Below are 26,235 nucleotides of genomic sequence, written 5' to 3' on the forward strand. Positions count from 1 at the left end.
TGCAGCCTAGAATTTATTTTAGTAGAAAATCTTCAGTGTTCTTTTTCAAAAACCTATTTTTTCAGCAGACTTACTGGAACTACTGTACATTAAAATAAATTGAATAGAAATAGAAAAATAAATAGAAAACCATTTTAAATTGTCACTGATATCAAAATGAGGAGTGTCAAACCTGATTGGGAGGAGTCATAAATGGAAATAAAAATAACATTGAAACAAGTAATCACAGGAACAAATTGAAAGGCCCCTTTCACTGCTACATTGGAAGTCAGGCTCTGTTCTAGTAAGGCTGCTGAATTTTATCCTGACAGTTTTAAAAATAAAAATGCACAATACATATATGCTTTTGACCCACCTTGTAAACAGAGTGTATTCTAGTGCGTCCTGAAGCATGTGTTGTCTTCACTCATACAGAATGGACATAGTATATGGGGTTAAAAGACATGAAATGGAAGAACAATTTCCCCTCTCAAAACACAGTAATAGCATGTAAAAAATAAAATCAGTATGAAACCACAGGTATTAGCATTCCTAATAAACTTGGTAGATGCATTCCCTGTACACTTCTTTTTTTCTCTTTATTAATTTAAGTGGCATATTACACAAGACACTGTTTTCAGTGGGCTTAAATCTGCTTTCCCTTCCCCCAGCCCTCCATCCCACCAAATCATAAATAGTTTTGTATTTTTTTAAATTTTAGCTGCAACGTCTAACATGTTCCAGCACATATTCAGGAAAGTGTAGGCTACAAACTTGTAAGCCATCTAGCTTGCAGGGCATTCTTGGGTATTCGTCTTCTTTCCATTTATTATCTTCAGGATCAAAAGTGAGAATTGAATCACTGTAGTGGCCATTATAACATAGGCCCCCAAGAACCATTATCTGTTTTTCCAACACAGCTACACCATGACCACTTCTACCAATTGGCATAGAAGCCAAAATAGTCCACTGATCAGTGTCTGGGTCATAAACCTCTGTGGAAGGGCAACCTTGAGACTCAAAAGAGGCCCTCAGGATTACACAGACGCCTCCAAAAACATAAAGCTTGCCATTATAAGAAAGCATCTTGTGAAAGCATCTTGCATAATTCATTTTGCATTTGTTTTCCCAACAATTAGTGACCACTTGAGTCCTCCTTGTTCGCTGCTCCACAGTCCCTTCTTTACTGGGATCAAATACACACACCTGCTTAGATGTGGACGAGGATGTGATTCCACCTGTGATGTACAGTTTGTTACCAAGAACAGTTCCTTCATGTCCATATTTATTGACTGGATAGGGATCCACAAATTCCCACTTATCTTCTGTGATATCATATCGCTCCGTTGAATAAAATGTCTCATCTCTTGTCCTTCCGGCCACTGCATAGATATACCTTCCAATAACACCAACAGCAAATTCTGAGCGTGGTACAGACATGTCTGCCATTCGTAACCAAGAATTTTGTCTTGGATCGTATCTGAACACTTTGGAGGAAGCATGAAACTCACCATCTGGCCCCAACTCTTCCCCGCCCAATAAGAATACAAAATTATTAACAATAGCAAGGCAGTCTGGTCGTAATGGTACTTGTGGACCTTCCAACTCCCACCAGACCCTTGGTTTGTGCAGAAGGAGGATTTTACTATTTACCATGCTGTGTCCTATCATTCCTCTAAACACTGCAGTCTGGGGTTTGGCAGAACGAATGCGATTTGATTTCATTTCCATCAAAGGCTGCTGGTGCACACTATGGAAGTAATTCATAGCTTGCTCCACCTCATGCCGCAACTGCCGGGAATAGCGATAAAATTCCGATGTTTTCACCTAAGGACAGAGCAAAACACGTGTGTATTGACCAAGGAAAACAGTATGAGGAAGAAATCTATGCTGTCTAATTTTACACAACTGAATCATGAGGGAGAAAACGTGACCTAATCAAAGCAATACATCCCATAAGTCCAACAGAGCCTGCTAAACCTACTGACAAACTGCACCTCTTAGTCTGTCACTTTTTTAACTAACTGCCCTGCCTATGTTCAACAGGACTCATAACTAATGAAATCTTTTTTCTTTTTCTTTTTTGCATCTGATTGATTGTTCCCAGAAAACTTTTTAACTACTGTATTACCTTGAGATGTCTGGCAAAAAGGATTAAATAGAACTTGCTTTTTCCACAGCAGTTTTTAACTGCTTAGAACCCAATTCAGGTTTAGATAGCCTCTAAAGGAATTCCTCTACCTTCCTAATGCTCTAATGCTTACTAAAGTCCTAAAAAGCCATCAAATGCTGAGTAGCTCTTTCAGTCAATTCCTGGTGACATACCAGCAAGCCCATGCATTTCACAGTGGGCTTTTGTCACTCTTGCAAACAAATCAGCAAGCGTATACCTAGTGGTTGCCACTGGTTCTGATGTTCATTGAGCCCAACAAGCTTTGGTCTCACAGCTGACTGCTTTAAGGCAGGAGGAAAACTGTTGATTCTACCTTCCAAGATCTATAGGAAACTTTTGATAAGTTTAACAGCAAGGCTACATATTTACACCTTGCAGCTACAGAACACTTTCACAAGAGACTTTATTTGCTGCTTGTAAGGGGGGTTTAGATTTTAACAAATAACATGCAAGTGAGATAAGATCATCCTTAAGTGACCTTTGACTGCTGCCTCATGGATGCTGTGATCTTACACTCAAGGAAGTTACATATCTGAAGAAGTGTGCATGCACACGAAAGCTCATACCAATGACAAACTTAGTTGGACTCTAAGATGCTACTGGAAGGATTTTTTATTATTTTGTTTCGACTACGGCAGACCAACACGGCTACCTACCTGTAACATTAACAACCACAGTCATACTGATCTTAACCAAAGAATCAAGCTACCAAACCATTTAGAGCTATGTGCATTTCAGTCATATACAAAGAGGCATCAAGATAAAAACATGCTCTAACAATGACCACATTTTAAACCTTTGTGACCAAGCGCTAGCCCCGCTTTCTCTCAATTTTAAATACATATGCAATGGAATACTATATTCACATGTTTGGAAATCAGTGTCAGAAGTACTTTATTTTCCTGCAACATCAAATGAAGCCATAGTAAATAGATAGTACCAGTATTTTTGTTTCAATTTTAGTGGTACAATGAATGACCTGTGAACAGAAGTTTGGCTGTGAACACAAGTTAGTCATTAGACTAAGAAAAAATGTACACTGGGTTTATTGATAGGGTTACGAACCTATACTGAATACTGCAAATACAAATGATCACAGAAACATTTGAAATGCTTTACTTTTTTCTCCCTTGTGAAAAACCAAATCAGAAAACTAGAGTAATCTGACCAGCTAGGTTTATTGCATTATGAAAGTTGCATTTATTGCATTATGAAAGTTTCTAGAGTGCATTTGATTTTTACAGTGGAATATAGTACACACACATTTGAAATTGCTTCCAAAAAACTTTGCGGAATGAATTTTTCTCCTTCATAATACTAGAATGAAATTGGTAGGAGACTCAGGACAGATAAAAGGTAGTACTTCACATGACGCATAACTAACTTATGAAATTCGCTGCCACAATGTATGCCAGTAGTCATTAAAAGATTAGAAAAATTATTTAATTAAGTCTTGATGGCTATATATGGAGTACTGTATGCCAACTAGTTTGCTAGGAGCAACAGCAAGTTCTACTTCCTAGAGGCATCTGGTTGGACAAAGTACATTTTCTTGAATTTATTAGCTTACTTACTAATATATCCCATTTTTAGTCTGTCAAAGTTGCATGGAAAACCTAACAAAGTAGTACGGTAGCTTAGACGAAAAGTTACCACAATAGAGGACATGTAAACACATGCAGCAGCACACATTTCGGATAAAGCAACTAAAAAGTTGAATATAGATCCTCAAATCTTCATACTTTGCAACTGAATAATGATTGGCAGTCCAAGTAACATAAGATTAGTCAACATTCACATAAATTTGGCAGAACGTACACCATCCCACTCCACAAGCTGTAACTAACATTAAAGAACATTTGCATTCCAAGACAACTTGCTCCCACAGGCTACAAAATAATGACTTCCTCATAAAATCTAATACTTCTGTAAGTATAAAATTTGGAGAAGTCCCCCTTTGCAATCAGTAAAATGAAAGGCAGCTATGAATCCTCATTTTCAACCTGGTTGAATTTGTCTTCAATATGACAGGCTTCTCTTAGGACAAAAGTCTTTTCTATCTCATATCTTAATTGCCATTTGTTAGCAAAGGCTATTACTAGTCTAGGCTTGTTCATGCATAACCCCCAGAAACATACTTTCGGGCCACAAGTTAGCCACCCCTACCCTGAACAAACCACTACGTGCATGAGCTAGAAGCAGCCTGAGCAAAGAGTCTAACTCATGCCCTTAATATACTTTTGGTTTCAAAGAATCTTAGCTGCTAGTTACATGTAAGCAGAAAATTTTCTAAACAGCTTTCTAAACATGCCATCTTCAACCTACATATTTTGAAGGTGAGTTGTTTAACTAGCATTGCTTGGTTTTGAACCATAATCTCTGGTCCATACATACCAAATTTTGATTCTTTGAAACTGTAAGTAAACACGAGTGAAGTCCTTTTCCAGACTATGTGGGAGAAGACGAGAGGAGGGGAGTGCACTAACAAGAGGTTTCACTCTTGTGCAGGCAGCACTATACCATAGTTTAACATTATATATGAACCAGCCCATTTTTGCATATTATTTCATTCAATTAAATTTTGCATTAACTCAATCAAATAAATGTCTTTTTTAATAAAAAAAGTCTGACAACTTGAAATTTAACAAACCACTGTTATAAGGAAAGCTTATCCTTAACATTGTTTGCTTCAGAATCACACCTTCGACCAAAATAGCCTCCAAAATAATTATGCATTCTTAATTCACAGTGCAAATGAATAAAATTTGTCCTGATCATTGAAAATTAGTCCTTGCCTATTAAGCACAATATTTAGTAATTTGATTTATTAAGCTTGTAGCCGTATAATGTACTGTTGAAAGCTATCAGGTACCACTAGGAAGGGAGGGGTGGGGATAAGAGGATTCCTTCCTCACCCTCCCCTTTTATTACATTAAGGACAGTAGCTTGGTATTCAGCTACGTTTTACTCAGTGTTGGCCCATTAACATTAATAAACATTATTAAGTCCATTAATTGCATTAAAACTTAACTGAATATCACCCCTTCCTTGTCAATAAATACCATTCCAAAACTTTCAATCTATCTCCTATCCCTGCATTTGTTGTTTCACTAATTGGCTGACTTCTATGACTGACAGCTATTCTGATTCACAGTTCTTAAAACACAAGAACAGGCCAAGCTGAATATCTGTGCATACACATCTTCTGAGTAAATAACTGGCACAGGCTTGGAACAAAAGTAACACAACCCAATTTAAACTTAATTGAGACTTGTAGTGCTTCTGGGCTCGTTTTCTCTCCCGTTGGCATTCCTCCTGTTCTTTCTGTTTGGGGACTAACTAAATTCAGTACTACAAGCAGACCTAAGTTTTCCTTACTATAGTTTAAACAAAAACTCAATCTGATACACCGGTTAGAAGCAGGTTTGCAAACAGTGGCTTGGTGCCATGTTTGCTGCTACCATAGCTCATTCTGAAACTGAAAAGGAGGACTACCCATGCAAGAGGCACCGGCGCCAGGGATAGGGGGCACTGGGGGCTCCAGCCCTCTCAATGTTTTGAATCAGGGGACCCAGCCCCAATATTGAGGCGGCTGATACCCCCTGCTGCTGCGAGATGCCCTTTGTGCACCCCAGCCCACACTCGGGAGCCGGGACAGGGCTGGGACGAGCAAGAGTGAAGATCGCCCTCCACACGTCCTGCCCCTGCTGGGTGCAAGCTTGGAGCCCAGCGCCACACTCTGCCTCTTCCCCGCCCAGTGCTGCATCATGGACGTGTTACATGATGCATCACATGGTGCCCTCCCCCCATGTAGGGGGTAAGTCGGAGCCCCTGGCAAAAGAGGAAGGAAGAAGTCCATGAATCCACAATGCATTATGGTCCTAAGAATGTTTCAACCGATTGGGCCTTGTTATGAAACACCTGTTGTTTGGAATTCAGTTACACCCACTTCAAGCAAGTCCTCTCACTTGCTATGAAACCCAGTTATACCAACTGTCAGGGACTAACTGTTAGGTGATATATGCAGATAACTACACAGATAGACTGGATAATTACAGTACACAGTTTTGCATTGTGGATGCAGTCTTTTCATTCCAGGGAACACCCAACTATGAAGTAACTTCCATACATATACTGCTCTTCCTTGAGCAGGTTACTTATTCAAGAAGCTGAACTCTAAACGAAAAATATACCAATGATTAAATCATACATTATTCATCTAATGCCTTCTTTGCCTGTAACAGGAAACAGGAGAAAGCAATCCAGGTTCGAGATTTTGCTTAGACTTATTTGATATTGCTTATTTAGAAAATCACCACTGCTATACTGGGTCCCAATTTCTATCAACTTCTGGCTTTCACATCTAGCCCTTTCTCTCTTCATCCCACCTTCAAATAATCCTCACTCATGTAGTGTTTGCATTTCCTTGAGAGTTCTCAGGAGAAAATAGATACTGCCAGGGCAAACTGGATTTTGAGAAAGGACTGGAGACTATACCCCAAAGTGCTAGAAGCAGGGACTGTGTGTGACGGCAATAAATCACTAGCTGAGGAACAGCAGTGAAATAAAAAAGTACAAAAAGCTTGGCCACTGGGGGAAGAAGGTCCCTCTCTTCTTTTCAGTACTAGGGCAGGGACACAAGGGGTTATGTACATGTAGACCTGGAAGCATCTCATTAAGATAATATGCTATGAACTGACACCAAGACAATTATATTTTGGATACAGGCTAGACTAATAAATACAGGTGACTCTCAACTTACACAGGGGTTATGCGTAAAGCCAAAATTGTGTATAGTCAAAACACACTGGATTCAATGGCGGAGTGGGATTGCCAAAGTAATTTTCCCCAGAAACCCCCTTCTGAATTTTTAAACTTTTTTGTCAAGAGTGTAAATCTGAATGTGCACAAATTAAGTGCATGTAAGTTGTGAATTACCTATATAAATGGAAACAGAAAATATGGATGAGAAACACACACATACTGATCAAACATAAAAAGTGAGCAAGTCCACAAAGAGAATAATGTATGAAAAGCAAAAGAAGGTCTAAAAGATACATCAAATGTTTGTAAGTAATGACTACAGTACACAACAATCAGAATACAACACATTTATTTAATAAATTTCAAAAGTGTGGCATTAGGGATAAATGTTAGAAAATATACGTGTTGTTCTTGGTTGTTTAGTTTGGTCCTTTAAAGGCTTCTATTTCACTCTATTGGCTCACAGAACTTAAGTCTAAACCTAAGAAATTATTTAACGCAGCTTAGCATGAAAATACAAATGTATAAGGCTGGCATTTGGACACCTGACTTAAAAACCTAATTTTAAAATCAATCATATCGTTAGGTTTCTTCTAATGCACATCAGTATCGAAATGTACATGGATTTAAACATTTTGCATATTCTTTTGAACAACTATTTTAGTCCTAATACAAAGAAAAATGTCAAACTGTTATGACAGCTTTACTTGATGGGTCACTGTTACAGAATCTTATATAACCCTATCTTCCTAATGATAGTTTTGTACTTGTGGCAGGTGATAACAAGTGCAGAATTATGTCTGATTACACAAAGGTACTGACACTTTAGAACTTCTGTTTAAACAGAACTCTGTGTACTAGATAACACAGGCTGTGTACAGCCATCAGAGGAAAATGCTATTGAAAATGTATTTGCTTTCTTAATATAAAGAAGGGAAAAAACCATCTACTTCATAATTTGGCTGATCCTTGTTTAGTACTAGGCACCAAGAGATCTTCCCCCTCCTTCCAGCCAGGATTCCACCCATGTACAGCTGCAAAGTCGAGGTGGTATTCTACCTAACCTTTTCCCCTTCTGTTTTCCCATTTCTCCTGCCCCATACTGATGGGCTTCCCAGAATCAAAGTTTGCCCAACTCTTGAAATATATCTATACCAAGGGGAAAGTTGCCACTGTTTGGATAGTCTTTTATAAACAGACATTTACCATCTCCCACTTCTCTGTCATTGAAGACCAAACCTAAAAGAGGAACAGTATTATACAGTAACTTTCCAAACAGACTGAGAATTCAGCTTCCTGTGATAGAACAACTCAGGCCCCAAACACCTGAAAAAACACTTCCTAATCTACAGACACTCTTAGGTGTTGGCAGGGGAGGCCTCATTGATTGTTCCACTGCCCTCAGAAGCTCGGAGACAAGGTAGCCCAGGAGAGGGCATTCTCTGCGGCAACCCCTAAGCGGTGGAAATCTCTTCCCACAGAGGTGCATCTGGCATCATTATTATACAGCTTTATGTGAACGCTGAAGAGGTGCCTCTGTACCCTAGCTTTTGACACTTGAAATGTATATTTTTAGAACGATAATAATATAAACAATAAGAATAAATACAGGAGTGCTTTAAGCCCCATAATAATCAGAGTTGTCTCTTCCAACAAAGAGGAGATGGAACCGAAAGAGAACTGGTACTAAAGGCTCCAGCAAGAATAGACTCTTTTCCATTTACCTTAAACTTCAGCCGCAAATGACAGGAACAGCTTAAAAAAAATAAAGAGCCATAACACAGCTCATTTCTGCTTCTGGAGCACATCAACCTAGATCCTCCATTGATTCCATAGGAATCAAGAAAGAAAAGGGTAGAGTTAACAATATAAAATCAAGGGTAGAATTAAAAACATAAAATCAAGTACAGTAGCACCTATATTTCTAATACACTTTTGCATTTCTGATTTTCCACTTTATAAAAGTCATTGTGTGTAATTGTGACATTGGACCTCCCGCAAAAAGTCCATTTTCTGCAGGGTATTGAGGGAATCCTCAGGTGGTTTTCCCTCCCGCTTGCTCCACAGGCAGGAATATACAAATTAGACATTATCTTACCTCACGGTGAGAGGGCAACACCTCCAGTTGACAAGGTAATTCAGCTCAGTAGAAAGTATGTTAATCTCAGACAAAAGCACTGCATGCCATGGATACAAAGGCAAAAGGCAAGAACTCCAACTCTTGAAGAAGAGGGACATCCAATTAAAAAAACCCAATACAAAACTGAACTGAACTGAACTGAGAATACTAAAAAAAACCCAGCATATAAACGAATTTGTCCAAGCTGCAATGAATAGCCGAAACTAGCCTACTAGTAGGTAGGATCACCTCCATCCCCTGCAGAAAATGGTCCTTCATTGGAGGTCCAATATCACAATTTCCTGCCAGGAGTAGGGAATCCTTGGATGGGATGCACCAAAGCTACTGTCAGGTGGAGCCAGCTGTGGACCCTACCCCTAACTAGGAAACCACCTGTTGTAATACACACCTACTGAAAGAAGCTTTGGCAGATGCATAGATATTGATCCTGTAATGTCTCACAAAGATAGACAGAGAAGAGTAGGTGGCTGCCCTACAAATATCCAAAGTGCTGAAGACAGCTGAAGCAGAGGCACTCCTAGTGAAGTGAGTAGTGACCCCAGCCATCAAGGCCAAATTAGAAACCACATAGCACTTGGAAATGCATCCTGTCAGCCATCTGGAAAGTGTAGCAGTTGAAACCTTCTTTCCCATGGTCTGTGGCTGGAAGATGAACAGGGAGTCAGAAAGGTAGGATTTGTTCTCTTTAGAAAGACATGCAGTGCTCATTGTTAAGTCCAGAGTACCATTCCCTCTCATTGTCCGATCTAGGATGGGGACAGAAAGAAGGTAAGATGACATCCTGGCTCCTATGAAAACTTGAGTTAAAACGTGGGGACCAACTTCTGCATCACTGAATCTTTGTGAAACAAGCGCAGTTCCTTACATGCTGAGAGTGCCCCCAGTTGTGACACTCAATGTGCTGATGTAATAGCTACTGGGAAAAGCACTTTCCAGAAGAAAGAAGGCCAATTTCAAAAAGCTGAAGGAATTACGGTAGTAGGTGACATCCCAACGTCAGACATACTCAAAGAGAAGGGAGTCAAAGATGGATGGGAGTTCCTTAAAGGTGAATTTTTTTGGGGGGGGGATGCAGAATTCCAACAAGAAAAATGGGAGGCATCTAAATAAAACAGTGTGGCTACAAAAAGGAGTTTACAAATGGGCTGAGGGCATGTATAAGAAATGAAAGAAAATCATGAAGGAAGAACACACACAAGTAGCCAACAGTTTAAGGGAGAAGGCCAGGTGGGCCAAAGCTCAGAATGAGCTCAGGCTTGCAAGAGAGGATAAAAATAATAAAAAGGGTTTCTTTGGCTATATTCGAAGCAAGAGGAAGAACAAGCAAATAGTAGGCCCTCTACTAATGAGGCTGAGCGGTGTAACCCAGAACAAAGCACACCGATATCCCATATCATGTGAAAGATCATATTCAGCAAGGTCTAGTTAAGTTCCAATACTGTCTTTCAGAGTCTATGCTGGCAGATATATTTACAAAGCCTGTATCTGCAGAAAAGAACAAGTCTGCAACTTTTCAGTTAGGTATCACTGATTGAAATATTTCAAGGCAACAGCCCAATAGAAGGGGTGTTGGTGTAGTTTGGGAATATATGAGAAATTGCACTAACTGCTTGGACTGTGATTTGAGTTGCCCTTCCTCTGCATCTGATTTCTGTTAAGGGTTAGGACATCAACTATGGTGGGCCTCTTGAAACAGCTCAAGGGTACAGGCCTCTGGCATGACTCAAATAGTGTGTATACGTGCATTAGCAGGTATAAAACCAAGGCTGCATTCAGCACCAATGTGCTGTGGGGTGGTGGAACTCTCCCAAAACTTGGACCTCTCTGTATATTTGGATCTCTTCAGTTTAACCTCTAAGACCAGGTTACTGTACTTAGTAGAATAGTTTAGGATGTACCAGCATCTCTTAACTATGTGTATAATGTGTTTGAATTGTTTTGTGTCTTGAGGCAGTAAAATATTTTACACTGAACTGGGTGGGAAAGTAGCTTTCTTCACCGTCAACTCTGGAAAGGCTGACAATGGGAAAGGTAGAAGACTCTTGAGTTTTGCTGGACCACACTGGTATAGGTGTGATATAGAAACGCTATCAAGGAAGTCGCCAGCTGATAAGATGCTCCATGATGGTATGAAGGGTCTCCATTCTGAACCTGCATTTCCGGGTATGCCTGTTCACCCTCTTCAAACCCAGTATGACCCCGAAATCTCCCTTCTTCTTTGGGAATATGAACAATAAATATGGGGTAGCAGCCGTAGCAATGCTCCCTTGGCAACAGAAGCTCTATTACATTGATGGATATCAGGTGCTGAATGGCTGCTAAGACCAGATGGTGCAATTTTCCTTTTTGGACCTGGGAGAAATCACAAAGTGGCTGTAAGGTAAGAAGGCAAAGTCTAGAGTATACCCTCCCTCACTGTTTGCAGAACCCTTTGATCTGTTGTCATATCTCTTCAACAAAGGAAGAACTACTGCAGACGACCCTCAACTGGAGGTTCCTGAAGCTGACTTAGGGAGTCCGGACTGAGTTGACTTCTTTCCTCCCTGCTGACTCTGTCCAGAGCCTCTGGAATTGGAGAACTGGTTCTACTGTTGCCTGGGATAGAATCTCTGTCCACCCCACTGGTACCACTGGCATCTGTTGTCTTTAGAACCACAGGCACCCTTGGAGGACTGAAAGGAGCTACACCCAAACTGACTCCTAGCAGCTTTTTTCTTATTCTTAGTTTCCACCAAGTAGGGCTCCAACAGGTCACCAAACAGCCTGCCCCCTAGAAAAGGGCCTGTAGCTAGATTAACCTTACACTTGGAATCTGTGTTCCACATCTTAAACCATAGGTATTTCCTAATAGCTACATTGACTGCCATGGTCCTTGCAGCATACTACATGGCAACTAGGCCATCATCAGTCATAGAGGCAACTGTCTTCTCCAGCTTTCAAATGCCCTAGAGAAGGTGGGAGTTACTACTAGCAAGAACCTCCTCCAGAAGTCTTTACTCATTTTAGGGAGGCCCTGGCCATCAAGGGTGAGGCTGTGGCCACCCTAATTTCCAATGTAGTAGTTTCATGGGCATGCCTCTCTTATCATCTGAGTTCCTAGCTAATTTATCTGTGTCCTTGGCTGCCATTGTCCTTGCTGCCCTCCTGCGGTGCAATGGTTTAGTGTGTCTGGCTGTCAACCAGAAGGTTGGTGGTTCAAGTCCAACCAGGGATGGCTGTGGGTAGAATTGCTGCACTGCAGATGGTTGGATTGCACAATCCTCCAGTCTCTTTTAACTCTACAATTATATGATTCTGTGCCATGAAAACTAAACAGGCATCCAGGAGGAGGAATTAGTTTAGCCATACTATCAGACTGAAAGGTATAAAGCCTTTCAGGCCCATTCAGCTGACAGAGCCTTCTTGAAAACAGATGGAAAAGGTATCAAATGAGATTGGAGGGCTGGGTAGGTCTCACTTCAGAGGCTCCCTTCTCCCACCCCATGTTCTTAGGAGCAGGGATCTCTACGATATGACTTGCCTTTTTAAGAGGGCAAAATCCTTGGTAGAAAACAAGCAAGACAAAGGTGCAGAAAGCACTGCTTCCTCCTCACTGGCTGATAATTCCCCCTCCTGCTTATTGGAAGCCATGGCGGACACAGCGGCTTCATCCTCCTCCAATTCACCCACAGCCGATCACAAGTCCAAAAGCTTGTTGCCTGGCACTACCACTCTGTGGCTGCTGATAGGAGGCTGAGGCAGAGGAACAGACTTGCCTTCAGACCTCTGAGCTGCCTCAGCTCCCTCTCTTCTGGACCAGCGTTTTAGTGGCACCGAGATTTCCTCTTCCAGCTGCCCAGAGGTGGCCCTAAACCTGCAAAGGTTAGATCACCACCTGGATTTGGAAACAGCTGCTGCATCACTACAGCCAGGAGAGGAGGAAGGTGAGGAATAGCTCCCCGCCCCCAAAACAACAGGAAAGAACCTATGCAGGAGTCATCACTGAGGAATCTTGAAGTCCCAACACACCACTAAAGAGAGCATTGTGCCCTGTGAGGCCCTCTCTCCTGCCCAAACCTGAGGTAAGACTTAGGGCTGGGCTCCAGGCCATGGTTGAGGGGAAAAGAGCAGGCGCAAAAAGGCCATCTGAGGGACTGGGCCCACACCAACCCCGGGCCCTGTACCAATATGTCAGATCCACCGACAAAACTTGGGAGTTGAGAGCTGTGCTGTTGATCACTAGATGAGGGGATGACACAAAGTTCAGTGTCTGCAGATCCTCCAAAACCTCAGCTCTCTCAGTGGGCCAACTGGAAGGCAGGGGCAAGGCCAGCGTCCATCTTAACTGCCTTTCCGTCAGGTCAGCCATCCCCTCCTCCACAGCCTCTGCTGGCTTCCTGGGATGAAACTCTTAGCAAACTTAAGCATACACTGAGGGAGACAGCCCACCGCCATGGATATCCTCTGGCCTCTTCTTCTGAGGAATCAGTCAAAAAAAGGGGGCTGTGAGCCCTCACAGATGACTCAAGACATTCTTGTCATTGAATTCTCTGTAATTGTGTCTCTCTTTCTTCCCCCCCCCCCCCGGGAATTGGCCAACAAAGTCAACCCTCTCCTCACAAAGCTAAGGACGACAGCATATAACTATTACTCAACCTGCACTGCAGCAAGGCAGGAATGAAACAGGAGGCATTACCCTCCTACCATGAGATAAAATTTGTCTAATTTGCATATTCCTGCTTGTGGAACAAGTGGGAGGGACAACCACCCGAGGATCCCCTCCCTGCTGCAGGAATATATTTTGTTTCACTAATTACAATATACGTAGTCTTGTAAATCACCTTGCTGTACTTGTTTATGAGGTTTTCTCTATCACTAACGATCAGAAAAAGCTGCAAACCTACCTTTTTCCTGGCTGTAAATCCTGCTAGTTTGCATTTGGGGGATTTTGTTTTGTTTTGTTCTAAAAGCTAGATGGCACTTGTTTCAGACATTGACGACTTCAATGTTCCATTTTCTAAAACAGTGTCTTATTTTCCCTCCTATTTCTGGAAATGTTACCTATTAACAGCATGCTGCCCTAAACGTAATGATGAATTCTATCTATTGCTTTCAAACGCACCAACCTTTTCAAAAACACTGGATGGTGTCATCAAACAAAACCTGATGTTCTGAATGATGGTGTCGGTATGCCTCCAGCGTCTTCTATCATGCCGCAGCCAAGCCTGAACAGCCTCGTAGAGCTCTATCTCTGGGAATCTGCTCAGACGATCATTATCCAAGTAAGTCATAAGCTTTTCAAAGCTCAGATAGGACAAGAAGTCAGGTCTGGCCATGAGAGGCACAAAGTTTTCTAACAAAAAGGAATCCAGCTTTTCTCTGACGCCCTCGATGTTTACACCAAAGTCATCTAAAAGTCTCATAATTTCTGCACAGTTTTCCAAGCATATTTTTGCTAATAGAAAGGAGCAGCAGAACTTCACCACCTCAATAAGCTGGACGTACATGGCAGCTTGCAGGATTTCATGAACAGTGCTCATACTCAGATCAATGGTTCCATAGTACATGAATTGGAGAACATGGCTGAAGCCTGTTGCAGTTAGGCCTTTCAAGTGGATTTTTTCCTGATCTCGCTCCCTCATATCAGCAGTGAACATAATCCTGAAATAATCACTTTGGGTGGCAAGCAATGCCTTATGAGCCTGAAACTGGTGGTCCTCAATAACAAGAGTGACGTCAAGAAGCAATCCCTCCTCATACAGTGTTCTGAACCCAGCAGAGACGCTGGTGTCATGGATGGAGGAACTAAATCCTTCCACGTCCCCTGCCATGAATCACCTGGGGAAAAATGTAAATAAAGAAATGTTATGATTTCTAAAGATTCATGAAAATGTAGAAACATATAAAACTTGTGTTTATCATGCTTTGTGAATACAGTAGTGTTAATTGCCTTTTTTAAAAAACAAATCAATAACCAATATAAGAAATTTTGCTTTGGAGAAGGGAGAAGCTGTTCATGAAAATTACTTACAGCAAAATTTCAAAACTGTAAACGTTCAAGCTCTTTTATCTCCAAACTCTTGCATTACCTATATTGGCTGAGATCTAGCATAGTGGGCAGAGTGTTAGGTTTGAACTTGGAAGACAAAATCAGTCTTGCTATTTGCAAGTGCCAAGGTAGGATAATTCTTGCTCTTACAAATGAAAGGATCCTAAAGCAGATGGAACTATACTCTTCAAAAGTGTCATTCAGAGGCTCAGCTGAGACTGCTGCAGCTTCACAATACTATGCCATGGCATAGGCAATTTGCCATGGTGGAGATCATTTTGGTGTAGCAACCGTATTGTTCAAGTGCTGTGATATACTCAGACTGTATCTCTCCCCAATTCAATTGGTGAATTAAAAACACAAGCTGGCAAGCAGCAATGTTACCTGGAACAGACACTTCATGGCAACATCACAAAGAACACACACACAAAAAACACACCTGTCTACTATTTGGATTGAAAATATGGTTTTAAAAAAATAGTTCTTTAAGTGACACAACAATCTATTGCTAAATATTTTCTTTTTGTTTCTTATAAATGTCCAGGAAGCTCTGCCTCCAGTAAGCAAGCCGGTATCGGGGTGGGAAGAGGTATGCCACCATGGACAACCTTTGCTCCCCCAAACTCCCCAGCCAAAGAATCTGCTAAGAACAGCAGGCTAGCAAGCTAAGCTGTAGAAAAAATATATATTTGGCTGGTATATATGCTCTAAATTTGAATGAATTCATGAAGACCTCTCTTAAAGTAATGGCATGACAGAAAACATCTGTTGCCCAACCTGCATGGAACTAGGCAGGAGAAAAACGGAAGTGACATCTAATTTGCATATTGGCCTGCCTAGTGGAGCAAGTGAGAGGGACAATCCATTCCAGGATCCCCTACTCCCTGCAGGAAAAAATGAAATTTACCATGCTTTTTGCAATGTGGACTTCAGCAGGATTTTAACATATGTCAACCAGGCAATCTCCATGGCACAGCCTGTACACAGACATGGTATATTTTGCCATGGAAAATATGTTATGGGCCCCATCAGAAAAAAGTGACATCTTTAGCATGCTAATTTGTTCTGCAACACCAAGTTAAACATGTCAAATGTTGGAAAGAACTCCTCTACTTTTAACACTGAGAGCAAATACTGCTAGCAGACAATCAATTTAGAAAGCTCAAATTCACTGTGTTTTAAAAACAATGTTGGCAAGTTCTCCAAGTGCTTCCAAGGTTGCCAGCACTTATTTAAATAAAAATTCAAAAGGCAAGCAGTGGAGTAAAGAAGCACATTTTTGAAACAGAAGCGGGCACCTTTGAATTCAAATTCAGAAAGTTATAACTTATGTTGTAAAACCTTACATGGACCGGTTCTTACCTTCATATTGTTAAACACAGTAGTATAGAAAAATAATAATACCACTTAATATTTCTGTAAGACTACATCATCATCTCCCAATGACCACCTTCAAGCACAGTTGTTCTTAGAATCTTTGTCCTTAATTTTATTTACTCCTTGTTAGCAACCCTTGCATATCACAATTAAGTCAGAGTTGCTAGCTTATTTTAGGGACCCAGGTGGTGCTGTGGTTAAACCACTGAGCCTAGGGCTTGCTGATCAGAAGGTTGGCGGTTTCAAATCCCTGTGACGGGGTGAGCTCCCGTTGCTTGGTCCCAGCTCCTGCCAACCTAGTAGTTCGAAAGCACGTCAAAATGCAAGTAGATAAATAGGAACCGCTACAGCGGGAAGGTAAACGGCGTTTCCATGTGCTGCTCTGGTTTGCCAGAAGCGGCTTTGTCATGCTGGCCACATGACCTGGAAGCTACCGGTATACGCCGGCTCCCTCGGCCAATAATGCGAGATGAGCGCGCAACCCCAGAGTCGGTCACGACTGAACCTAATGGTCAGGGGTCCTTTTACCTTTACCTGCTAGTTTATTTACAGGGAACAAAGAGCATATTACCCATTCATTCCTGCTTCACACCACCTCTAGTGTGAGCAGGAGAAACAAGACTCAATTTCCATGACATTCAAACCCAGAATCCTGATTTGTTGCTCCCTTACATGACAGAATTACAACCTGGCCTGAAACCATGGTTAGTATTGGTTTATGAATCATGGCTCTTTATAGGGAGCAACAAAAGACAATCCCAAGTGACTATCACTGGGGCCAAGCTTAACTGCAGCTTTCTAATTTGTTTCTTGCCCTGGGAGAAAAGTGAAGTGGAAGCCATTAACAGGGTGTAGAAGCACATTGTTCACTCCTAATAAACCATAATAAGCCGTTAACTCTGCCTAATCATTGTAGTGTGTGAATGCAGCCATTGTGTCTTTACTGTTCTCAATAAGCCATGTATGTTTAGTAACAGCAAAAGTACAATGGGATTGCTACCGCAATCAACAACAGTTGCTATGCCAAACAGTCTCAAATCCTACACCACCTATACCTTTAATTTTCTCATCGGATAAGAAAACCAATCCACATTTTTCAACTCTTATTTTGTAATATGCCAAGGGTGGGGAACCTATAGCTTGTCAGATATTGTTAGCCTACAATCCTATCACCCCTGACCATTGGCCATGCTATCTAACAGAGGTCCAAAAGTTAGCTATCTCTATATTATGCAATGCAATTTTACCCTTTTACAATCTTCTATATTTGCAGCACATGCGTCTTATGTACTAGAATATGTGCTTCAGTACCACATAATACTAAAATTGTACTAAAATTAGATATCAGGTATTAACTGATCTGTTAAGGTGAGAAACTGCTCATTTTGGGGTAGAAACGAGAAATGCAAGTCATATATACAGTACAGAGTGAGTCACGTATATCAAAGGATAGGGCCAATCTGAATTTGGTGTAATTTGGATTTGGCAATCATTTTCTGGAATGACCATTTAGGCAACTGGTATTATTTAGAAAGGCTTTTATATTTTTGGCCCTAACATTTAACCTGAACTATCAACTGATGTAAACCCTTCAAATATTATGAAAAAGGAATCTGAATTGGCTCACTATTCTAGAAGCACTACCGCTTAAGAATGAACATCAGGAAAATTGACAAAAATGTGGTTGACATTTCACACTTCACAGAATCAGCATGTTTGCCTTTTACCCAAACTGAGTCTTCTACCACTGCTCTTTCTGTATCATTGATTTTGCATACAATGAATTTTGTGAAAGTGACAACTAAGCATCTGAATCTGCATAGACACCTGCTATTTCTATGGACTCATTTGCTTTTGCAGACAACTTAGAAGTCAACGCTAGCTACATTCAGTTAAGAGTAGGGAAACTGTGACCCTCTGAATGTTTTGTACTACAACTCCTATCAGCATCAGCCAACATGGCACACAGCCTGGAATTTTGGGAGTTGGAGACCAGCAACTCCTGGAGGGCTACAGATTCCCCACCTCCAATACAGAGAAAAACACAACATTGTGAGTTTATATACCGTACGTAATTTCTCAGAAAATTAGTAGCTTATGGTGTTCTAGGTGGCTACTGGGATGGATTGGATAAATGTTTTAGTAAATAAAGAGGTAACCAAGACTCTTGGCCAGTCACAGAATGTCACTGATAAAATCTAGAATAACTGTTTTCTGCTCTTTGGCAAATTAGAAAAGGATGCTGCTTCCAAACACAAGGAACAGAGAGCTATTATGAAGAGTGAAGTTCAGACGAAGGATGACTAGTCGAAAGAAGACTACCGAAAGACTTCTTCATAGTTAAATGTGTCTCATTTTCTGCAGAAACGTAACATTGATCACAGTGATTTCTGATTATTCCCTTTGGTATGAATGCTTATTACATAGAATAAACCAGGCCACAATAGGTTGAACTGATGTCATGTAGGATGCAAATCACAAAAATAACCTGGAGGAATGTGTGTGAAGAAAGATAGACGTGAGACTCATGGTTACTCCTCAATACAACTGCTAACCAAGAGTTACAGCTTCTTAAAAGTTAATGAAAATAGGATTAAGATAGTAATCCTAATGCCATTTGCTTAAGAGTAAGACTCATTGAATTCAACAGGACTTACTTCTGAGCAGTGGTCGAAACTCCCATTGTTCTAGGCACATTTTGCAACAGGGAATTTCATTAGCGGCAGTAGTTTCTAAGCTCTGCGTGCAGTACTGCACCAAAGATTTCAGATTAAAACTGCAGAGTGGAGGGAAAGGAGGACCTTTTTCTGCCTCCCCACTTCCAGCTACTCTCTGAAGACTGGAGAAGAGACCCTCTTAAGAATATTAGAGGGGTGAGCAGGGGAAGGACTAAACCATGTGAAAAATGAACATAATATTTAAGTGCATTCATTTTCAGCTTTGTATTCTTGTTATTCCATTGTTGCACCCATAACCTAGGTTTAAGGTGCCATTTAGCTCCTAGCTTTCATATCTCAGTTTCTAACACTGCTTCTGAGTAGACATGGTTAGGAATGCTCTGAAAATTGTTTTAACTTTCTTCCGGAGACAATCTGGAACAAACAAGCATATCCTGAGGGGCAACAGTTAATTTGACACAAGTTTGAATCCCTGTGACGGGTTGAGCTCCCTTAGTTCGGTCCCAGCTCCTGCCCACCTAGTAGTTCGAAAGCACATCAAGTGAAAGTAGAAAAATAGGTACCGCTCTGGCGGGAAGGTAAACGGCGTTTCAGAGTGCTGCTCTGGTTCGCCAAAAGCAGCTTAGTCATGCTGGCCACATGACCTGGAAGCTGTGTGCGGACAAACGCCAGCTCCCTCAGCCTATAGAGTGAGATGAGTGCGCAACTCCAGAGTCGACCGCGACTGGACCTAATGGTCAGGGGTACCTTTACCTTTACTTTACCATTGCTCCACAGAACCAAAAAGAGAAGTCAAGGATAATGCTATAAAAAAAGATTCCACCCCCTCTGATAGGTGCTCAATGATTCTGATCAAAAATGTTTAATTAAGCTGTCAGTCTGAGACATGAAGAAAGGCCAAAGCATTGCCACTCTTTAAGGTAACTGAATGGTACATTATACAGTACTGTGATGTACAACCACAACAGTGAGTGCACATACAGTGAATGAAAAGAGATATTTCACAGAATATATAATGAACATATTCTACTGATGGCAGATGGCTTGCAAGATCATACCATCTACCAGACTGTTCATGTATGAAAACAATCATTGGTAAATAAACAAAGATTTCAACCTCCATTACCATGGGGTTGGAATCAAAGCTGCCATGGTATGCAAACTACACTACATTATTCTTCATTTCTTGCCTAAAATCAGATGTAAGGCAGAATGTTCAGTAAATTGTTGTTTCAGAAAAAATAATTGCCCTGCACATATCTCTGTGTAAATGCCACTAATGAAATTATAGCTTTAACCAATTTACAAAACAAAATATATGCATAATAAAAAGCAGCAGATTATAGTTAAGGGTGATGTTTGGGTTGCTCATTTTATTTCTCATTTCTACATTTTGCGATTTCCATAGGAAATCGGCAGTGACATTTTAAAAAATGTCACTGCCAAACAAGACAGATCTGGATTGGTCCTATATTCTATTTTGATCAGCTACAAAACCTTGCATTTGAGCAATACTTTGATACTATAATATTTACATTGCTGATTTAATAATATATTATTAAGGACTAAAATTAAGGTATTAGGATCTCACACTAAATAAACAATCAGACAGACATGTGATATGTCTGAAAGCTACATTAAATTGGTACTAACAGAAGACAACACAGTTCTGAATAGAGCCAACTGAAAACCCATGGGCTCTGCAAATTATGGTACAAAAATATTAATTCTACGCACCATAAACTTAAAAAAAATCATAATTAGAAGTTTCTTCCATATTTCAACTATTTCCTTTATTCAACTTTCATCTTAGTATTTGTGCAAATTTGTAATGTGGCTAGAGACTCAACACTATAAGCAGTGCTGGATTTTCCCCAGCAAGAGCCAAACTTAAATTTCAACACGGCCTTCGATAGCTGAGGCCTGTTTCAGAAAGTACTACTATATTTAGAGGCACTCTGTGAACCAAGTTAAAAAATTAACCTAATATTTATACAACAAGGCTTGTAAGGTTATCTTTCAGTATCACTAGACACCTTGCTGCTACATTTAAATCAGGGCAGCATAATTTAGTTGGTTTATTATATTAATAAACTTTAGAACTTTTCATTGACTAAGGTGTTCCTGAGTAATTGAGCGATACATATATTCATGCTAATTATTTTAATATGAGTAGTTACAAAAATGACTTATGGCTAGTGTCACCTCAAAAAGACCACTGTTCTTTCTCTTACACTCAAAAAGGAATATTTCTTCTAAGGCAGTGCTTGTTGCAACAAGCACACACCATCTCAAAACAAAGAGCTTCTTTTCTTCAAGAATTGTTTGAAGATTTCTTCACTCATATACCATCCAACTTTTACAAAAAAGCGTTGAAACCAAAGATGAAGGCAAATAGTTTTCGGAGACTATAAAATCCCATAAAATTTTTACACATCAAGCCTCGAATGTATCAGAATTTTGCAGAATCGTGGCAACGAAAACACTATGGTGTAATATTTACTAAGATAAACTGTCAAACACTTTACTATCTCGAGCACAAAGTGAAGTACTAAAGGAGGGGTTGCATGCAACCAGAGATCAAAACATGGATATAGATTAATGGAAAAGAAGTGTATGACACTGTTGTCCCTACCATGTGCATTTTAAGCACAGAAGACTTCAGTGCGCTGTGTTCCTGGAAGCACCACTAGCATGCTCACATACACAAAGGCCAGGGCATATATCAATCTTCTTCCCCACCCTGTTCATCATGGGTGACTTTTCTGAGGAATTAGAAAGAGGAAAGACAGCTTCATCATACCGCCCTCTTTTAGAGAAACAAAGACACCTGAGAGGGCAAGATGCTCAACTGAAACCCAGAGGCATTACACAACTTTTCAATTAGCAGCAGGAATAACCTTGAACCTCTGATACTAGGAAGGTGCTACCATGAAAGCCTCCAGTTCCATCACAGCCACTGCCTTTACTCCCCCCCCCCCCAAAAAAAAGCCTTAATCCCAAAAGCAGCTGTCCTTCAAAACCTGGAGATGGGAAGTATGTTGAAGTACCTCAACAGATGTGCCCTCACTTGGCCCAAACATGGTGGAGGAGAGGGCAAGCCAGGAAAAAGGGGAAATACTATATTTCAGGGAGGAGATGAGCGGGAGTGATTTTGACCTAACTGGGTCTAGAAAAAGAGCAGCAAACATCATGAACAGATAGGGGGGGGGCGGACGGCTGGTCCTCTGGCAGCTTCACCTACCTCTCAACAGCACTGAAGACACAGCTCTTCCCGCTGAACCTGCAGAGGGGGGGGGGGTCTCTGGGTGACATAAAGACAGAGGAGGAGGAGGAGGAGGAGGAGGAGAGGAGGAGGAGGAGAGCCTCACAGTGGGGCTGAAGTGGGGTTACACGGAGACAGAGGTATCGCGCCCGGGCCCCTTTCTCGCCTGCCGGGGCTGAGGCTGCGCGAGCTAGCGAGCAAGGCCTCTTTCGGCGGCACCGTCCAGGCACCGGCTTTCGCCGGCCCCTGCCTCACCCGCCCCCTCCCAGAGTCCCTGCCTCTCCCCTTCCCTCTCACACTTGTTTACCTTCTTCACTGCCTAGCACAGCCACAGTCGCCATCTTCCCCCAACGACAAGCACCCCGCACCGGCCGTCACTTCCGCCGCCGCCACCACCACCACCACCTGTGGGAGAGGCAGAGGGACACGCACAGGAGGAACCTCCATCAAGGCGGAGTGGGATGCTCAGGCCGCCGCCGCCTCCTTCGCCTTCCCAAGGCGCGCTCCCCGGCCGGCTCTCGCAGGACCGCCCCATTCGCCGGTGCTGCCGCTGCCTCACAAAAGCCGCCAACCCCACACGCAACACTGGCCCCTCCTCGCGTAGCGCCCCGCTCGAGGAGCCGCCTCCCGACGGAGCTCCGGCCGCCGCCGCCGCCGCTTCCCCGTTCAGCCTGGCCGAAATGCAGCCTCCCGCACGGTCGCTCCCCGGGCCGTTACGCGGGGCTTCTCAGGACCCGACTCCGCCGCCGTTCTCACACGTTATCTACTTCCACCATCGTTTATTAAATGCCTTTATGGCCCTTCGTCTTGAGGATCACAGGGCGGTTAACAGCAGAAAAGCCCAAACGTACATGACATCGTTTGGTTTCGTTTGTTTCCATTTCCTAGCACGCAGAACGTGCATTGACCTAGTTAAGAAGCTGCCTCCCTTCCCTCCCTGAGCACGTATATTCTGTACTGTGCGCTTCAGGAGGGGCACTTCCAACTTGACTTATCGTTGTGTAATACAAACATCAGTCTGCAGTCCTCTGCCTGCTTGCACGGGAACGAAACGTTTCTAACTAGACGCACGTTAAGATTGCTCTGTATATACCGTTTCTCCAAAAAAATAAGATGTAGCCATAAAATAAGCTGTAGCAGGATTTTTCGGCATTCAAGGAATATAAGCCATACCCCGAAAATAAGACATAATGATAGGCGCAGCAGCAATGCTGCCCATGGCAGGAGGAGGATGAGGAGGGGAAAAAATAAGACATCCCCTGAAAATAAGCCATAGTGGGGGGGGGGGGTTTGAGGAAAAATAAATATAAGACCGTGTCTTATTTTTGGAGAAACACGGTAGCAGTTTAATTTTCATGGCTTCCTCCCAAAGACTCCTGGGAACTGTAGTTTGGTGAAAATCCTGAAGCGGTATCGATTCATTTCAGACTTCTGTAAGCAATTAAGAATGCATCTTTCCATAGCATAGCTAGTTGATGGTCTCTGGTGTAAATATACAAATTATAAACCACTTTGATGTTTATTATGATATAAATATTTAAATACAGTAAATAACTGAGCTGCTACAGCACACTTGCATACCATGGCAGAGTAACTGTCCACTTGGGAAAGCATATATTGTAGTGGTACAGATTTGCCTAAACGGCCTTGGTTCTGTATACCTCAAAGAGAGTCTCCACCCCTGTCATTCAGCCCGGACACACAGATCCAGCACCGAGGGCCTTCTGGCGGTTCCCTCATTGCGAGAAGTGAGGTTACAGGGAACCAGACAGAGGGCCTTCTTGGTAGTGGCACCCGCCCTGTGGAACGCCCTCCCAGCAGATGTCAAGGCAATAAACAACTATTTTACTTTTAGAAGACAACTGAAGGTGGCCCTGTTTAGGGAAGTTTTTAATGTTTGATGCTGTACTGTTTTTAATATTCGGTTGGAAGCCACCCAGAGTGGTATCAATAATAAATTATTATTATTATTATTAAGATGACCTACTGTGATATAAGCCTCCTATGACTCGGTGACTTAAGAGTAGTCATCTTGGGCTAAAGGAACTTAAAGGGAGACTGCAGCATGAAACCAATCATTATAATACTGTACATCAAAAGTTCAAAGCTGTCATTTGTAGATTCAACAGAAACAAATGGATTCGTGCTCATTATACCTGTTAATTGGTTTATCAGTGCCAGGATTTCTGCTAGCAACAACTTGTCTACATTTCATTTCCAGTTGACATCTTTAGTTTTCCCCTCCCCCAAATTATATGCATTTATACTCAGAATTGGGATGCGGATGGCACTGTGGTCTAAACCACAGAGCCTAGGGCTTGCTGATCAGAAGGTTGGCAGTTCGAATCCCCACGACAGGGTGAGTTCCCATTGCTCGGTCCCTGCTCCTGCCAGCCTAGCAGTTTGAAAGCATGTCAAAGTGCAAGTAGATAAATAAGTACCGTTTCCGTGCGCTGCTCTGGTTCACCAGAAGCTGCTTAGTCATGCTGGCCACATGGCTCAGTCATGGTGGCCACATGACCCGGAAGCTTTACGCCGGCTCCCTCGGCCAGTAAAGAGAGATGAGCGCCGTAACCCCAGAGTCGGTCAGGGGTCCCTTTACCTTTTTATACTCAGAAGATGCATCTGAAGAAGTGGACTGTTGTTGGTCCCACTCGATAGAATCACTGTTGCTAAATATTCCAGAACAATTGTTCCTATTGCTAAATGCATATCCTTCCCTAAGAAGAAAAGCTGGGATGGGGAAGAAGTGGCTCATATCTTTAAAAGAATTTCATACTCACATGTATACATAAAATGTACTCCAATTAATAGCTAAATTGATTAAACAAGTGGGGTGTACGCTGCTGCTATACTTGTATGGCACCAGTGTGAGCAAGTAAGATGGACAATGAGGCTTGCTGGGATCCTATCCTACCAGAAATGACCTGCCTCACAAAGTAAAAGGAGAGCGGATTATTTGCCAGGAGAGGCAGGTTAAAAAGGCCAAGAGCTAAAATAGCGCTTCTTATTGGCTCTCTTGCCCATGGGAGCGCCTGTCCATCTTTTCTAGAGAAACATTATATTCTGGATTTAAATCTGAAACCTTGGTTATCATGTTTCACATAGGAAAAATGGAAGCTTACGCTGCTTTGGTGGGGTTGAACACTCATTTCCAGTATAATTAGCTATACCCAAACCTATTATTATTATTATTATTATTATTAGGCCATGTAAACTCTGTCTTTATACTAGAACGGTGGCACTTTTTCTGGTGGACCAGAGTCCATATTGTCTTCCCTGTAAAGAAAGTGAGAGCTTGGTTAAAGACTTTATGTTCATTTTTTTTTAAAGTAATTTCCTTACCTTGGTCCATGTGCCCCACCTGCTCCTAAACATATGGAAGAGGGATGAAGGTTTTTTTGTTTATAAATGCAAGCATATACAGCATATAAATAACTTCTGATATTTTATTTCCTACTGTATTTTTTAAATATGTTGCATGTTCTGTATAATTTTTTTCAAAATTACAATCGATAAAAAGTAAAAGTAAAAAAAGAGTAGGATTTCCTCTTGCTTGCATTCAGCTGCACTGCAACAGAATGTTGAACGTTCTCAGAAAACCTACGTAAGATCCTTCAAAGGCGGCTCTTAAAACGGAACCGCGCTGAACCAGCCATTCCAGTCCCTTTCTTCTTATTCAGTCACAACTCGCAACACCCCCCCCCCGCCCCGCGCCCTTCTCCACATTCCGGCCCCGCCCACTGGGCTTGAGAACGCGGAGCCGCGACGCTCTATAGCAGTCACGCCTTTCCTCACAAGTGCCGGTTGCATCAGCCAGGCCCGGGGTCC

General features: G+C 41.9%; 1 protein-coding gene across 5 annotated transcripts; it reads right to left on the reverse strand.

Annotated features, from left to right (window-relative positions):
- On the reverse strand, window positions 1–25,885 carry KLHL15 (kelch like family member 15). Of its 5 annotated transcripts, XM_088668712.1 has the most exons (5): window positions 22,712–22,981; window positions 22,384–22,443; window positions 21,775–21,904; window positions 14,162–14,873; window positions 1–1,806 (listed from the first exon to the last, which is right to left on the reverse strand). In XM_088668712.1, exons 4-5 carry the CDS (start codon window positions 14,864–14,866, stop codon window positions 697–699), a joined length of 1,815 nt encoding a protein of 604 aa, XP_088524838.1. In that variant the 5' UTR covers window positions 14,867–14,873; window positions 21,775–21,904; window positions 22,384–22,443; window positions 22,712–22,981; the 3' UTR covers window positions 1–696. The 5 variants fall into 5 exon arrangements, with proteins under 5 accessions (XP_088524838.1, XP_034971573.2, XP_088524839.1 ...); XM_035115682.3 differs by lacking the exon at window positions 22,384–22,443 and having other exon boundaries at window positions 22,712–23,339; XM_088668713.1 differs by lacking the exon at window positions 21,775–21,904 and having other exon boundaries at window positions 22,712–22,822.
- Window positions 25,886–26,235: the final 350 nt, after the last annotated feature.

The sequence above is a fragment of the Zootoca vivipara genome, chromosome 4 (genome assembly GCF_965207765.1).
Source record: "Zootoca vivipara chromosome 4, rZooViv2.hap1.1, whole genome shotgun sequence".
Taxonomy (NCBI): Eukaryota; Metazoa; Chordata; class Lepidosauria; order Squamata; family Lacertidae; genus Zootoca; species Zootoca vivipara.

Bases quoted from the DNA above. Each gene is read 5' to 3' on its own strand.
- KLHL15 (XM_035115685.3), bottom strand. From the start codon at position 14,866: ATGGCAGGGGACGTGGAAGGATTTAGTTCCTCCATCCATGACACCAGC. The intron at 1,807-14,161 runs GTTGGTGCGTTT...CTCTGTCCTTAG, and splicing joins CATCCAGTGTTTTTGAAAAG to GTGAAAACATCGGAATTTTA.